Here is an 18,206-nt window from a genome sequence, read left to right on the forward strand (position 1 = left end):
ATATACATATACACACAAAGAACACACACTACATGCACAAGTGAGCATGCACACAAGTATATATAAAATACACACAGGCATTGTGCGTATATTCTGTACCTAAAACGAAACACCACATGGTCATCTGGACATTTCCAGTGTGAGGCACCATGTTAGGCTCATGGGTTCTCCCACGATATTTACAAAATAAATAAATGGATGTTAAATGAACTAAAGAGAACATTGTGAAAGCTGGAAAAAAACTTATGAATATATCCAATCTAATGCTCTCATTTTAAAATTGAAAAAACGAGTAGAAGAGTACAGTGCCTCACCCTACCCACAGAAGCCTACCCAGGCTTGTGAATCTCATGTGTTGGTGCTTCTGAAAAGCCATGCTGGGTAGTTTTCTATTTTGTAGACGGCAAAGTCACTTTGTTTAATTACTGTTTCCCATCACCAAAAGATAATTTCAGTTTTAAATTCATGAAGTAAAAGAAAAGTGAAAGAAATAACTAAAATTTAGATCAGCTTGGTTAATAAGATTGGTATTATTGTCCAGGAAGATGTTCTTAAATTTATATGCATAAATTATATGAATTCTGACAAACTATTTTTCTCCTTTCTTCCCACTGTTACATGGCTAACATTAAAAAGTCTCTATTTTTGTTAATTATCATACTATTCTCATTTTTTAATGGATAAAAAATAGCCTTCCAATTCAGAAATTCTATATGGTGACAGTGCTGAAATGTGAACAAAAGAAAGAGACCATATTAAAAATGTTAAAAGGTTACAGGAATGTTAACTATAGCATATGTATTCAATAGGATACTACAGACATTACAAATTGCATTTATAAATATCTTATAAGTACATAAAGAAATATTTCAGTGTTAAGTTTTTTTAAATAATACAAAATTGGGCATAAATAATTAAAACCCAGCAGAGGAAAGTGAGAGAAGCAAATATTCCAAAGATGGCAGATATGTGTAGGTAGTAAGATTAGAGATTATTCTCTACTTTCTTTTTTTCCTTATTTTAAAAGTGCTGTAATCATATTTATATTACTTTTATAATAGAAAAATGAAACACTTCATTTATTAATTGAAAGCTAGTGTCAAAGGTTGCACCGTCAATACTAAACTTCGTTTTTGAGGGGGTTCCTGTTTTTACTTTCCATCCAAATCCTCCATTTTTCCTGTCAGCAAGTCCCTGGGGGATATCTTTTGAACTCAGAAATGGGATCCTGATTGAAGACATGAAGTAAGGAAACCTTAGTGTCACTTCTTCCCCTAGGACCTATTTGAGAAATATAGTGAAAAATTCACTATTTGTTAGAGTAAAGGATTCCCCATAAATGCCTTTTACTGAATTTTTTGTGTGCTCAGGAAATCTAGAAGGGCCCTGAATAATTCATACTTTCTTTCCTGAGTTTGGTTTCTAGATGTACTTTCAATTTTTTCCCCATGACAGTAAATGGCTTTCCTTTTGAGATCACTGATTACTATGACACTAACGGTTCAATTAAAACACAAATGTAACTTTCAGGCATCATCTATTTTAAGAATATAGTAAGTTCAATGGGAGGTAACCCTCAGTTCTGTCCTTAATTGCCAACAGCACATTTGCCTACCCTTTTTAAAAGCTACTTTTTCAAAACCCACATTGTAGTGCTGGGTATGTCTTCACAGCAGAGAGCTTTCTTTCTTTGGGTTAAATTCTCAGGAATTCTAACGTAGAGCTGTATCAGGGAATCACAAAGGACAGACTGAAAAATGAATACTGCAACTTTTTTTTTCTCTCCTCCTCTGGCACTGTATGCGATTGCCTGACACTTATAAATGGTTCTGCAGGTCCCTGTCGTTAACCGAAGCTCAAATGAACACAATAAACAGCCAGCTGAATTCTCTCCTTCCTCATCTGCACTATCTGGTTCATCTCCTACTTATAAGTGCTCTTTCTACATAGTTAAATCTTGTGCTCATTGGAAAACAACAGAGATTTCTAGCGAACTGTATGAATGGAAATAGAGCCCTTGCTGGTTTAAGATGAGCTCTGAGAAATAAGAGATCTAAGCAGCAACTCAGGCAACTTTCTCAAGGTTTGAGCATTCCACACACTGTAGGTACATTCAGCTTCCTCGAGGGAAAAGTACACAGTCCTTTTTCCTACTTCCACTCTTCCCGCTCCTAGGGTTTATGGCTCTTGAGTCTGCAACACTGAATATCACTCTCAAGTAAAAGGGCTGACTCCACGATTCCCCCAACACAAGGAATTGCAACCATACTACCTGATCCCGGTGCGTGTGTGTGTGTGTTTCAGTACTGGGAAAGGAATCCAGGGCTCTGCATTGAGCTAAAGCTCCAGTCCCTACCCCCACCTTCTTTTTAATTTTTAATTTTGAGACAATGTCTCGTTAAATAACTAAGTTACCCAGGCCAGGCTTGAATTTGAAATCTTCCTGCCTCGGCTTATAAGTGTGTACCACCACACCCAGCATTACTTTATCCTTAACAAGAGAATAGTAAAGTTACTTATTTATGCCTAAACATAGAAAACAATAAAAGATAGAATTTGAGATTAAACAAACAGTAATATACTAGCATAAATATAAAAAAACATGTAGAAAAATCCCCTTTTGGTATTTCAACCCTTCAACTTTCATCAAGTACAAAAATAATAAGTATTTAGGTTAAAACTACTCTCTTGAGGTAGGAGAAACATTGTTTTAATTTTTCTTAAATCATGTTACTACTTTCTCTGAAAATTTCTCTGTACTAAGTAAGCCCAATCTATTAAAATGTATATTAACTTATACTAAAATTGAAATAAAAACATCAATAGATCAAATGCAAACCATACCTTACTTATTATTCTGGATTTTGCTTACCATAAATAAACAGTAACAAAAGAATCTGGGGCTAGGAATGTAGCTCAGTGGTAGAACTCTTACCTCAGTGGTAGAGCTGAGACTCCGGATTCAACCCCCAGTACAGAAACAAAACAAAACAAAACTAAGGGTTCATGAATGGTAACTCAGAACCTCTTCCTCTAAAATCTACTTTTGCTGTGTCGATCTTCATCCTTCCAATGTAAGTATGCCCAGGACTACTCATATGCAGATACTATAAAAATCCCAGTGACGGTCTCTTTTAAATCAGTTATTTGGTATAGATTACACGGAGAAGAGAGAACAGCAATAAAGCAAACAGGAAGTCAAGAGCAGAAACAATAGCTGCTTGAATTTTCAATAATCAAGAGACCAGACACAGTTTCAGAACTGGAAGACATCTCTGAGATCCTGCTGATGTCGTCAATTTACAGGAAAATGAGCTTTTAGGAAGACTGGGAGACTTATTCAAAGTCACACAGCTAGTTGGAAGCAGAGCTGGGAATATAATCTGGGTCTTTTCTTTCCAAATCCTCTTCCAGTTATACCACAAGACATCTTTATTACTATCATCATCAAAACAAACCATCTGAATAAAAATTTTTCTACGCTGTTACTATTGTCTAAAAGTTTGCGTCCCACCCCACCAAATTCTATGGTGACAGTTGATCCCCAAGGTGATAGCTGGTGGGTCTCTGAGAGGTTATTAGGTCGTGAGAGCTCCATGGTGCTCTCAGAAAGAGAGGCCCCAGAGAACCCCCACCCTTTCCGCATCTAAACTTAGAGAGAAAAGACAGCTATCTATAAAGAAGAAGGCCCTTCCAGGCCCTGAAACTGCTGAGCCTAGTCTTGAACTTCCTAACCCTGGTACTGTCTAAAATAAATTTCTATTGTGTATAAGCCAGCCAGACTGTGATATTTTCTTATAACAGCCTGAATGGACTAAGGTTTACACAATTCTTATGTTTCTATACAGAGTGTAATAAACATGATTGAACTATTCCTTGTGAATCAAGGTCACCATTATAAACATCAATGATGTGAGCTCTAAAATAGGAGTCTGTGAATGCTGATAAGACTTTGAATGTGGTACAATGTTGGGGACTTGATCAGCTCTTTATGGATTGAGTCACTCTTTGCTCTCATTCCTTGCTGTTCTCAGTGTCACTACTCCAAGTATCATCCTTTTCTCCACTTAATTCTAATTCTAAAGTTTTATATTTTCTGAAATCTATTCTCTGGAGTAATACAAAATGCACACAAATACACACCATATTTCTCACAATATTATGCACAGTAGCAAAGCAAAAACTAAAAAAAGTAAATATCCAACACAGGAGAATATTTACTAAATAGTTACTTCAAATAAAATACTATGAAGCCATTAAATTATTTTTATATAAAGCAATTTTGATGAAAGGAGGAAGTACTTATGTAATAACATTAAGAGAAAACAGCAAAACATAAAACTATGAGATACCATCGCATTTTTAAAATGCAAAGCGCAAGGGAAATATACCAAAATGTTTATAAATAGTAAGATACAATTACTATTCTCTTAATGATAGTATTCTACATCTTTTACTTATATCTGCAATTAAAGTACAAAAATTTGCTGGGAATGCATGAAGTCCTCCCAAAAAGTGTACCATGTAGCATCAGAAAAAAAGTTTAAAAAATATAATCCAAATATTCAGAACTATATAAGATAAAAATCTATAAATCCTTGGTTGTATGGAATTGTCCATTACTTCTGTGAAGTGGTCTGTGGCTTTCACTTACTCCCCACTTTTTGCTGAATTTCAGATTGCTAGATAGTCAACTTGTGGATGGGACACATTCTTTAAAAGAAAGACAGGATACAGACAGAAGAGAAACAGAAAAAAACGGGGGGAGAAGAGGTTCTAAGCCAATGCTTTTAGACAGTGTCTAATGATTTCTTTTTCATTAATCAGATCTTAGAAATTTAGAAGCCACAGATGGTGATGACTGTCATCAAATCACTCAGGCTGATTTATCAGTGGATGAGCATTAAAGAAAAATTAACCTCTCTAGAGACCAGGATATTTTTAAACTAACAATTAAATCTTTCCTAAAACTGGGAGGGAGGAACAAAGAATGTGAGAAAGTGAAAGCAACTGAGATAGCCTGGGAAGAAACTAAGCAGTTGAACCAAACGAGTGTCTTAGGACAGAAAGGTTATTATATCTCCTGGTATTATACCAAATTTCTATCCTAATTCCTTTGTATTATGATGAAAGATTTTTCTGTTAAATAGGATTATTTTTTATTTTTACCTCTGACTTTAATTGAAATTATTAACATTGAAGTTATGGAGGAGAAGGCAGTGAACTTTTGACTTTACAATACACAATGAGACTCATTCATCCATACATACACAGCCTCCACCAAATCTGCAACTTGGCATCATCTTGTGAAGGGATGACCAATGGCTAACTAAGCTCAGAGTGGATGGTAGAACAAATACACTCAATTTCACTTCTCAAAGCTTCTTAAGATCCATTTTTAAAAAATTCTATCTCTACAAACATTACATGCTAAGAAAAGACTAAAAATATTTTATAGTGGTTTGAGGAAAAGACAAGCTCCTAATCTGTTCTCATTCAGCATCAGTGGCATAATTCAGCATTTGCAATCAGATTTCTATCATGAAGCCAAATGATATATTTTGTTATTATAATACCCTCATGAAATACTGTTAGTTCATTACAGATGAAGCAACAGAGATTGTAAGAGATTAATTTGCTAAAGATAACATCAGTGAAGCTAGAGAGACATCTTGGAACTTTTTCTTCAGTCTAGCTCTCAATCCTGTTTATTTCCAGTGCTTCATGTTGCAGGGTTTACCAATAGGCTGATTCTGTGTCCAAGTATTTGCCTCTCAGGGCCATGCAAAGCACATGTGTACCTCTGAAGATCAGTAGCTGCTCAACAACAATGCAAGAAATTGGAAAATTATTACTAAATAAGGAAAAATTGGGTGATGGAAGGTTATGACTGACATCCATTGCCATCTTGATATCTAATCGCATCCCTTCATCAATTAAAATGCCCTCCCTCTTCCCCTCCCCCTCCCTCCTCTCCCTCTCCCTTCTCCTTCTTCTTCTGCTTCTCAAAACCACTGTCAACATTTCTCTTTTATGGTTTATACTAAAGCCTTTCCCTAAAGAACTGTCTGGAAACTACACTTTACAGAAGATCTGTTTTCTACATAACAGATTCCAGACCATATTTTCAATGCTCTCCCCTCTTTCTTCTAACTACTTAGCATAGTATATTGCTAAATATTTAACCAATTTAACAATGCTATGCAAATGAACTAGCATTAGTGTGCTTGTAGGGTCAGAAGGGACCCTTGGGGAAGGTTAAAAGACCCAAGCCCCTTTTAGAGGGTAGAAAATGCAGGCTCTGTATGGCTAAGAGCAATAAGCAGTTTTCAAGCAGGTTGTGGTTTAGAGCTGATAGTCTGGTTTTGACACCTGCCTCTGTGGGCAACACTGGCCCTCCTAGTACAGGTCTCCACACCTACCTGTTATGGCTTGTATCTAGATGTCCCCCCAAAGCCTCATGCTGTCATAGGTGGGGCTTTTTCAGAGGCAGCTGTATGTAGAGTGTGTGATAGGTTCATGGTACAATGTTGGGATTAAGGGTGAGTGATTACTAAATCAGTCCACTGATTGACTTGGCACCTTCCCTAATCCCAGTAGCCTAGATATTAAAGGGGCAGAAAGACACTGCTAAGGTCTCTTGCTTGGTTTGCTACTTTCTGCCCTCCATGAACTCTTTCTCCTCTGTGATGGCCCTCTGCTATGCTATCCTGCCTTGGACTGAAACTTTCCTGCTTTAACTTTGGGCATCAGTTATTTTGTCCCAGTAACAAGAGAAAAGTAACTAAGGCACTACCCCAATTCCCCTATTAGTCTACAAGATCAAATCCTTAGCAACAAGCCCAATATTCAATCTACCAAGTATTGATCCTCAAAGGGTTAAAGACAAGATTCCTACCTCTGCCCCATCCTATAGCAGTAGGATCAGAGAGGAAATGTAGGGACCCTAAGAAGGGGAGATAGGCAGAAATGCAAGGCATGGCTAACGTGACGTGGCTGACAGCTACAAGAATGACCACGTGGTTACTGGAAATTGCCTCTTGAGAAACATTTACAGGTGTAGAACAGTTATTCTTAGAGACCTGATTTTATACACTTGAAACCTCTGAAACTTCATAAACCTTAGTCCACCTGAGCAACAACCTCACTCCAGCAACAAAGGCCAAGACCCTGATTGGTTTAAAACACCTATAAAAATAGGCAGAGCAAGGACACCATTCCAAGGAGCTCACTTTTGAGCACGCCCTGCCAAGCAAACTTGTTGGACAGCTTTGTCCTCACCTTCTTTGCAGCATTATAAGTAAACCTCTGCTTCACACTACTTCGGCAGTTTTCTGAATTCCTCATTCTGTAGTGGATGATCTGGAGGATCTGCGGCTTTGAGTCAGCTTTGCTCTACCCGTGCTGTCCCTCTCTAGGATGACAGCAAGAACTCCAGGAATGGGAAGATCCGGCTTCAGGAAATCCCTAGATCACCAGACCCCCTCTGTGATGTTAGATGGTGAAAGCACAGCTTATTTAGTGATTAGGACATTAGCATCTCACTTCTATAACTAAGCAATTGTGTTATTTGAGGCAAGTCTGTAGGTCTCAGTTTTCTTACTATAAAGTGGGTATGGGAGTAGGAAGTGGTTAAACATATACATTCTATAATCTCAATGAGGCTACGACTATTTTAGATATATTTTGATCGGGGCTGAGAATATCTGTACTTTATTCCATTAAGGATAAGAGAGAAGATGAATAATATTTCTAAAGAGAAGACTATTAATAATAAGACAAATATCTAACATATAAGCAACCAAATGACTAATCACCCAACAGGCAGAAGAAACCCAATGTGTCTAGAAAAAAAATAAAAGAGAAAGAGAGAAGTACTGAGCCAGGACGGAAATGTGGATCCTGCTTGAGAGATATGAAGTGGTTATAAGGTGCAGTGAAAGTGAAGACAACATAATAACTAAAAACTGGCATTGGTGGTTAAGCAAATATTCCATTATCTTATGGCTTTTGGAAAATTTGTTTTTGTTTCGTATCTTAGCTTGAAATCAAGTGTTGAGAATGTCAGCATTGATACTGTTTATATTATAATGTATCCTAAAAACATTCTTGTGGAAATAAAAGCAGAAGTTCCTAATATTAAAATAAAGATAAATATTATCAACGTTAGAAATCCATTTATTTCTATATTTTTTCCTTCTTTTACTGTGGGAGAGAGATATAGTAAATTTAATTGGGATATTTCTGCTACACAATTATTTCTATTAAAGACTTCAATAATTCTAAGGAATAGTGTACAAGTCTCATTAAAATTGAGCTTTAAAAGGTAACAGATAAAAATAGTATTGAAAGGATGTCTGTCCACAATTTCATTACTAAGTTCCCTTACTAACTTAAAGCATGAAAGAAACCAAAATCTATAGTATGGTACTGGGGTTTGGTTTCATCTGAGTCGCTATGGAAAATTAAGCCAAGTTCAGCTTAAAATTTCAAGGTATTTTTAATGCTTCTTTAGAAAAGAAAATATCTGTAATTAAAAAAATACTTGAATCAAATAATAGCTTTCAGATTATCTAATGTAAGCTTTCAGCTGGCATCCAAAACTGAAGTAACACTTTAAAAGATTAGATCAATAGTGTACATGGTTGATACAAGGTCCAGAAAATTCTACTTTAAAAAAAAGGGCAAAAATGTAAAGGTAGTGATATTTAAGAGAGATTTTTAGCAATGTCCTGCAAAAGTTTTGACACTAAAACTGTACAGAAACTATTAACCCATATTATATAATTTTTAATCTAGCTTGCCCTTAACCTTCTAGCTCAGAAAAAGGTATGTATGTATGTGTGCATGTATGTACGTAGTATGTAGTATGTACTGAGACAGGATCTCACCAGTTCAGGCTGTCCTTGAACTCACTATGTAGCCCATGCTGGCCTCTAACTCAGGGTGATCCTCCTGTCTCTACCTCTCAGATGCTGGGATCACAGGTGTGTTCCACCATGCCTGGCAAAAGGTCTAAATTTAAACAAGGTCTATACAGAAATTTTTCCTGGAAAAAAATTTTGTATACGTTAAAACAAACATACCTGCTTCATCATAGGATACAGTCAATTTTTCTAACATTTCTCGGTCAATTGACAGAATCTGCTGTTCAAGGATGGTCTGGTAAGATAATACACTATTTTCTTTGTCTTTTTCATAGTCCTGAAGATGCTGTTTAAGGGCCTCTGGGAGTCGAGATTTTACATATTCAGCTGCAGTCTGCAAACAGAACAGAGAACTCCATTAGTATTTTTCATCTCATGCTTTTCACTTACCCTGAGGTCCTGTAGAGAAAACTCAAAGCACTGTGCCACCAATTCCCCATACAAGTGTGTCCTTCTCATTGTGACTTTTAAACTCCACTGCACCCTGAAGATGGATCTTCAAATAGACAGAATCACAGACCTCGAAGTTTTTTCTACCAAGTTTTAAAGGTATAAAAGATAGGTTTGGTTTGTTATTCACAGTTAGTAATAATCAGACTTTCAAGTATTCCAAAGAACTCTGACAGCCCCCTGATAATAATTTTGCTGGATACAAACATGACTTGCACAAGACAGTCACTCATCTGAGAAATGAGCTCACCTATGCAATACAAATCCCTACTTCGCTTTGCTGTTCTCCATTCTCTAATATACATAGGAACTCTTATGAACTAAATAGGAAGTAGAGCTTACTGCTAGGGTTAATAATGGAGTAATGAGACAAAAAATTAGATCTAAGATGATACCTGTTAATTGGAAAATAAGTCAAATCATTATATATTACTATATATAATATGTACATATAATATTCTAATTTGTTTTGATTTTTATGCAATTATTTATTTGCTTCTAGACTACTTGCACACACATTCAGGCACATCAGAAATCTATGCAATGATTTTTCAATCAGGTAAGCATATTCTACTTGAGGGCTGGAAGAAAGTCATGTGTATTTTGAAAAAGGCCTTACAAAAGACTCTGATAAATTCTTTTGGTGGGCTACAATAGTAGCATATGCTTCTCCCTCCTAGTTGAGAATCAGTGTAATAGTTAAATCACACTTTATGGAAAAAATTAAATGATGAATGAATGAACCAATCAGGTGAGTTAGGAAATTCTTAAAACATATCTCTTGAGATTAAGGTTTTGGCATATCCTTGTAGTATAGTCCTGCTTCACTTGCATAAGTTAAAGTTGATAAGCCAATAACTGAAGACTATATATTCTAAATTTATATTTATAAACACTAAAACATTACCCCAATAAACTGCTAAAGAATTGTCTGTGGGGTATGGATCTAGAATAAGACAAAGACCCATCTACATAGTTTAATTTTTAAAATACTGTAGGGCTTGACTAGTATCAATTAAAATATTTTGAGTTGCAAATAAATGAAAAGATATCTCATGTTCATAGGTAGGAAGAATTAATATTGTTAAAATATCCATACTACCCCAGTTGACTGATAGATTCAATACATCTTTACCAAAATGAAAATGAAAATGAAAATTTTCATAGAACTAGAAAAAAAATCTAACATTCATATGGAACAACTAAAGACCTCATATAGTCAAAACAATCTTAAGGGAAAGAAAAAGCTAGGGCAGCATATTACATCTGAAATAAAAATATACTATAAAGCTACAGGAACCAAATCAGCATGGTGGTGACATAAAAACACACACAAAACAATGCAACAAAATAGAGAGCATAGAAATAAATATATGTATCTATACTTGGCAGATTTTCAGTGAAGCTAGCAAGAATACACATTAGGAAAAGAAGAGTCTCTTCTATAAGGTGTTGGAGAAACTTAATATCCACATGTAAAAGAATAAAATTAGACTCTGTCTCTCACTAGACATAAAACCTGTAGGACTTGAACTATGCAACCACTAGAAGAAAAATAGGAGAAACACTGCATATTATCAAGGACTGTTTGGGTAAAATCTCAAAAGCAGACATGATACAAGCAAAAGCAGGGAAACAACATTACATCAAATTAAAAGGCTTTTGCACAATAAAGGAAATAAAGTGAAGAGACAATTTATAGAATGGGAAAAATATTTGCAAACAAGAGATAAATATCCAAAATATGTAAGGAACTCAAAACAACTCAGTAGCAAGATAAAAACAAGCTGACAAACAAAACCCCACATAAATAATCCAATTTAAAAATGAGAAAAAAGATATGAATAGACACTTCTCAAAAGAATACAAAAAAATGCGCAATAGGTATATGAAAAAATGCTCAACCTCACTAATCCTCAAGGAAATGTAAATCAAAACCACCATATCACTTCACTCCAGTAAGAATGGCTATTATATAAAACACAAAAGATAACAAATGTTAATGAGGAAGTAGAGAAAAGGGGAGCCTTTATACACCATTTGTGGGAAAGCAAATTAGTACGGCCGTTAGGGAAAACAGTATAGAAGTTCCACAAAAAATTAAAAATACAACTCCATGTGTTCCAGCAATCCCACTACTAGGTACACTAGGTATATAATCCAAAGGAAATGAAATCAGCATGTTGAAAAGATAGCTGTACTCCCATGTTTACTGTAGCAATATTCAAAACAGCCAAATCAAACTGTCAACCAATGGACGAGCTAGTAAACAAAATGTGGCACATATACCCACGCAATACGATTTAACCATAAAAATGAAGGGAATCTTGACATTGGAGCAACATGGATGGACCAGGAGAATAATGTGTTACATGAAATAAGCCATGAACAAATATATATATATTGCATGATCTAAATTTCAAGAGAGCTATTCTATAGCCATTTAACTATAGTTAATGATGATATACTATGTCCCTGAAAATGTAAAGGCAGTGGATGTTATGTGCTATCACCACAAAATCTATAACTATGTGAGGTAATACATTTGGTAATTAGCCAGATTTAACAATGTCACAATGTATATATTGTATATATCAAAACCTATTGTGCAAGATGACAATAAATACTGTAAATTTTAAAATAAGTAAAAATGATATAAAATTCATGTGAATCAAATATAGGGATATTTAAATATACATAACTATGCATAAAATCTGATATATGCTGATCAAGAAAGGTTCAGAGTTTTTTCATTTATAGACTAGTATACCTACATATCTATAGTATCTGTTCTTTGGAAAAATATGAGATATGATTATGTGTACTGACAGGAAGAACATGATGCATTATTGATGAAGTTAAAAATAAAACAACAGAGTATCAGTCACTATACTTTTGATGTAAAGCATATATTTTATGTATTATATTTAGCATTATCATATACTATTCATAGGAAGAGATGTAGAAGGATTCATGCTCCAGGTGTGGGAGACACACTTTACCTTCTAAAGTCCAGTTTTGTTTTCATGTTAACTACTGTAATTTTTAAAAACTGCCTTTAAAATGTATGTGTAACCTTCATAGCTTTCCTTTTAAATGTTAGCACATTTTAGGTTGGAAAAAAACTTACCAGTGCAATGACAACTGACTTCTCAGGAAAAGTTATGTAGGGGAGTGGTGCAGAAAAGTTATTACTTCAGTCCTTAGAGTAGCTAAAGATAGTGTACACTATTTCTTTCCAGATTTATATTTAGACTCTATAAGTTAGATGCTTATGAAATTACTTTAAAACATCACCAAATATTGTTCAATTTGTCTGCCAGCCATCTAGTGTAGAACAAACAAAGTTATTCCACAAAAGTAAACGAACTCAGAATATTTGCATAACAATTTTTTACTGGCACTGGAAAACAATATTCTGACACTGCATAATGACTATTTTTAAACTCACACTACCTAGCTATTTAGTGTAACATCTGTTTTTAATACTTTTTCCTTTGAGATATCTACAAGGTAGAGAAAAATGGTTCTACAATTTATCACATTTTGTAAATATTGATATATTCTTTACTATTGAAAGCACTACATATATTTCCTCCCAATTGTGTCCACTGACTATGTATGAAATAAAATTTACTTTCATGACTAAAATCATTATATAGGTCTTGGGCGGGTGCCTGTATCTTTGACTATATTGGGGCTATATTTTGGCATTTCGTTTCTAAAATAGAAAAACTCCATAAGCAGATTTCTTTCCATGGAAAAGATTCTTAGGAGGAACAGAAGGAGAGAAACTAGGTAAAATATTAGATTCTGTCAAGATATTTTGAGAAATCCTGTTGATACTGAGATGACATCTAAATGTATTCAAATGACAGTTTTACCTTATGTTCAAGAATGAGCTTATGTTCAAAAACATATTTTTAGCTGAGACTGGAATTATTCTACTAGTAAAAGATAATACAAAGAACTATTTAAATTTCAAAGTTTTACTGAGATTGTAAAAATGAAGTGAAAAAAATTAAAATATGGGGTTACTTAACTAGTCCTTAACCAATGATTACTGCTACTGGAAATTTAAATCTTAATTTACATATATATTTAATATTTATATCTTATTATATATATATTCTTATAAATTAACCATTCCTGAAACAACACTGTTGCTAACATCATCAGTATCCTGTATGTATGCAGTACTTTATATTTTTCCAAGCAATTTATGACCTCATCATTCTGTCTCGTCACAGTAATTTTGAGTGAAAATATATAAATTACTGGTTTGGGTCAATTCTTCAGACCCTTTAGCGTTTGGCTCAAATTCTATATATTCTGTAAATGTTGTCTAATCTAACTTTTATAAATACTTGAGAGCATCCAACAGACTTCCACATTTTGTATAAGTTTGGTGGAAATAAGGACTATATCTTACACATCATTGTGTTCTGCTAGCATCTGCTTCAGTAATTTGCTCCACAGAAGTATAACATCATGACAATAAACAAGAGTCAGGTGCTTTTAATTAGCCTTTGCAGAAAACTTTTTGACAGTTTTTAATTCTTTACCTCCAAAAAAAACTTCCTTCCATGATTCCAGACAGAGATTAAAAATATGGTTTTCTACTGGCAACTCAAACTACACTTCGTCTTTAGTTATCATCCATGTCATTATTTTAGAAAGTAATCAGCTCAAACCTAAATCATAACTTGCCTTCCTAAATGGCAAATCAATATTACAGTCTCCCACAATGTAGCAATGGGCTCAATTCTGCTAGCGATCCTTTGAGGAGTCCTGTAGAATGTACCTCAGAACTGTATACCTCAACTGAAGATTGTGTCATGGGGAGTTAATTCCCCTGGATATGCAGGGAATGTGTACTCATCTGAACTGCTGAGAAGCCTTCGGGCAAAAAGTAAAAGAAACGTCACAGTTAGAAGTGAAAAGATGTTGTCTCCCAAACTCTGTAGTAAAAAGATGATTATGAGGCAAGGCACAAAAGAAGTCCTATGCACTTACAGAATTTCCATACATTTATATAACGCATGCTGCCTTCAGTCTAGAAAGTAGCAAATAGCTAAAAAAGACCCTATAAAAAGAACTCAAGGGAAGAAAAAAATTTAAAAGTAGAACAATAACTTTATAAGTAGAATGTTGATATTGGTCATTATGCTAAAAGAAACCTATTATTATAGTGACATGTTGTTTAAGAAATAACTGACATACTAAAGATTTTGGAGGGATGCAAAAGTATATTCTAAGAGCTGCTAAAGGCTTCACAATTCATCTTTTTAAAAAACCCTGTCAGCCAGCCAGCTTTAATTTATTAACTGTCTGCTGAGCAAAGCACATTAAATTTAACACTGTTAGGAGAACAAACCTCTATCACAAAGAAGCATGAAATTTTGATGTGCAAACAAAACACACATGAAATGCTGGGAAAAAAGCACATTTTACAAAGTAATACAATAATAGGAATCTTCAGATGAATGAATATATTTACTTAGTACATAAGTCATGTTAATTGCTAAGCAGCCCTAGAGAGATGAATTAAGAGAGAACAGAAAAAGAATCTGGAAATTAGTCTGGTGGAGTTTAAAAGACCAGTTCTGAGGTAAGAGGTACTTAAGAGCAGAAAAGCAATCTAGGAAGTTGTGACTATAAATTCATAGGAAAGAATAATAAAAATATGAAGCTGAATTTAAAATGCACTAAAACAGAATGAGATTCAGTCAAGACAAGTGAAAAGTCGGAAGGACAGGAATATGACTGGCTTATACTGTGGCTCAAGAATAAATCATATAATCCTTTTGGACAAAAAAATGAGAAGCTATGACAAAAACCTTAAAATAACATACCTTTTACATATTAATTGTCTTTCTAGGAGTTTTTAAAGGAAATATTTATTTATTTATTTATTTTTGAGACAGAATCTCCTCATATACTTCAGGCTGGCTGGTGGCCTAGGACTGCCAGAGATCCTCCAGCCTCAGCCTCTTAACAGCTGATTGATTACAGTAATCCCAGGATTACAGATGTGTGCCACCATGGTCAGCCTATAAGGAAAATTATATGCATGTATATGCATGTAAATTTATGTATGTTTGCACAAGCATGTACATGCAACATGTTTATCAAAGTATTAGTCATAATAAAAGTCTTTCAGAGAAATTGGTTGATAAAATTATTGAATAACCATGCAATGGATAAAATGTAGCTTTTAAAAATCATGTTTTGGGGCTGGCAGTGTAGCTAGGTAGTAGAGTGCTTGTGCAGCATGAGTGAGACCTTGGGTTTGATCCCCAGCACTGAAAAAACAAAACAAACAAAAATTCAGAGAAAGAAGAGAAAAGTTAGGAGAGAAGAATACATTATATGGGAAAATGTTCACAATAACAAGCAGATTGAAAGTACTAAAATATGGGAAGAAAAGGGCTAAAGGTGTAAGGAAGGTGGGATGGGTAGGGGAAGGGTAATAAGGGAAAAGAAAAAATGTGAGAAGATGAAAAGATGGAAATAAAGTGTTTGGAAATGGGGGGGGGAGGAGGGGGTGAAGGGAGGGCAGGGACAAGGGGAAAAAATGAGAACCAAGACCATGTCAAGATCCCAGTGATGAATGTAACTGTACTGTACACCTAAAATGTACCAATAAACTCAATTAAAAAATAAATAAAAGTAGTAAAAGTATGTATAAGGAAAAACTGGTTGAACTATATTACCATGTATCATTAGTGATCTTAGTAGTAAGTTTAGTGATTTTTTAAATATAATTTTCTGCATTTTTCAGATTTTATAAAATAAACAGTGCTTCTCTTTGCCAGCACTGTACCAAATGTTTTACATGGATTAACTTGTTTGACCCTTGCAACATCCACAATAGTTTTTTTTTAAACATATATGGTAAGACTTAGGTTAAATAACTTAACCCTGCCTATGCAGCGAGTAATGGGACAGTAAATACCAACTGCTTTTGAATCAGAAAAAGGGAAACATCCAGTTTTTTGTTGTTGCTGTTTTTGTTACCAGTGACTGAACTCAGGTCCTTGCGCTTGTAAGGCAGGTGGTGGAACCACTAAGCTAAATCCCTGGCCCTCCAGTTTTTTAAAAAGAAGGAGAGGGCTACTGTGGTCACTGGGTTATAAGGTAAAGCAGCCACAGGTAGGGCAAAGCCCAGGAGAAGAGAACAAATAAACACATGAGCAGAACTTGGTGACAGATGGAGAAGAAAAATACGGAAACTGGATTCAGCTTTACAAATCTGAAAGTTAAAGATGGTAGTGGGTCCACTGAGAGGAATGGAAAAATTAAACAAACTGAAAAAATACATTAAATTGACTTTTGAATATTTAATGATAAATCTGAAATCTATCCATCTCTGCATATTTTAGAGAATATTCACCGTCCCAAAGATAGCTCCACAAGGAAAAGCTTAGACTTATTCTACAGTAATTGGAAGAAAAATATCAAATCATTTTGGGTGCAAGTTTCCAAGAAGGAAAAAGTCAGTTTCAAGAACAGATATTAAGTGATATAGAATGAAATACAACATCCAATAGAAAAGCATCACAAGTAAATTAGACCTATATTTAAATCACTTTTAGTATTTTTTTTCCTCTGGAATTTTGCAAAGGCAATGTTACTACCTTTTATGGCCTTTTATGGGCTAAAACAAAACAGGCTTCTGATGTCTTTAATCTGTGAAAGTATGTCCCATCTTACTGTAATTTTTATTTAATACTTCATATGTAATAGTTGTGGGATTTTTAAAATTTTGTGCTACTTACTTTTTAATTCAATGTTCTATTTTATTACTAAGTCCATAATTTAGTATATAGTATAAGTAATTTTTACAAAGTTTTAGGTATGGTATTCAAAAGAAAGTAAGCTACTTTATACACAATAAATTCTTATTTAGAAAATATTTTTAAAACCAGGAAGTGGATTTTATCATAAAGTTTATAATAAGCTTTATTGTAAATGTTGGTAGTTGTATAAGATCCAATTTCAAAGCAACTTTTTTCAAAGTAACTTTTAAAAACTAATTGATGAAGATTTCAAAGCCTGGGGAAAGTATCTAAAGAAAAAATACCTACTTTTTTTACCTTTAGGATAGCCTAGAGTGCTTTACCAAAACAAAACATTTTAGAATTTTATGATCTTTCAAATACTATGATGTATGTTACTCTTCTACACACACACACACACACACACACACACACACATACACACACACACAATTTGAGCAGAGAGATTTCCTCAAGTTCCATTCAACCATACAAATAACTGATATCGGTACTTGTCATACCTGCCTAACTTGGAACTCTGTGCTATGGTTTTCAATGTCTATGTTGATTAAAAATGTACACAAGCTTCTAGGCCATCAAAAGGAGACTAAATCAAAGGGGGGGCTGATTTGTGCACCTGTAGAAGGTAAATTTAACACTGCTGTCACAAATAATAAGACATTAACTCTGGCTCTGAGGGCATCTAACCAGTGACCTTCTTGGTGAGAAAACTGGCAAAAGGAAAGCATACAGGAGGTATGACAGAAAACCAATTCTGCAGATATTATATAGAAGAGGGCTATCTTTGGGGAAATGGTAACTAAGGGATGATAGCTAGGTTTTCACAAGATAGCAGTGATCAACATGGCAATCCTTCAAAATTTGTGCCAGAGCAAGACAGAAAAGCGGGGGGAGTAGTATTTCATTGTATGCAAGGTTTCCTTGCCCTTGGAGGTAATTGTGTGTACTAATTTGGCAGCAGCCAGCATACACACCACACATAAATTTACTTAGGTCCACTATGGAATCCATCTTTCTTTTGGTAACA

General features: G+C 34.6%; 1 protein-coding gene across 2 annotated transcripts in view; it reads right to left on the reverse strand.

Moving 5' to 3' along the window:
• Positions 1 to 18,206, reverse strand: part of Ppm1l (protein phosphatase, Mg2+/Mn2+ dependent 1L) — a 296,099-nt gene that overhangs the window by 73,456 nt on the left and 204,437 nt on the right. For both annotated transcript variants that reach the window (XM_010623180.2, XM_019207353.2), the window contains exon 2: positions 9,087 to 9,261. In XM_010623180.2, the coding sequence (XP_010621482.1) occupies positions 9,087 to 9,261 (175 nt within the window). The remainder of the gene's footprint in view (positions 1 to 9,086; positions 9,262 to 18,206) is intronic.

The sequence above is a fragment of the Fukomys damarensis genome, unplaced genomic scaffold (genome assembly GCF_012274545.1).
Source record: "Fukomys damarensis isolate Sample0158 unplaced genomic scaffold, DMR_v1.0_HiC HiC_scaffold_37, whole genome shotgun sequence".
NCBI classification, from domain to species: Eukaryota; Metazoa; Chordata; class Mammalia; order Rodentia; family Bathyergidae; genus Fukomys; species Fukomys damarensis.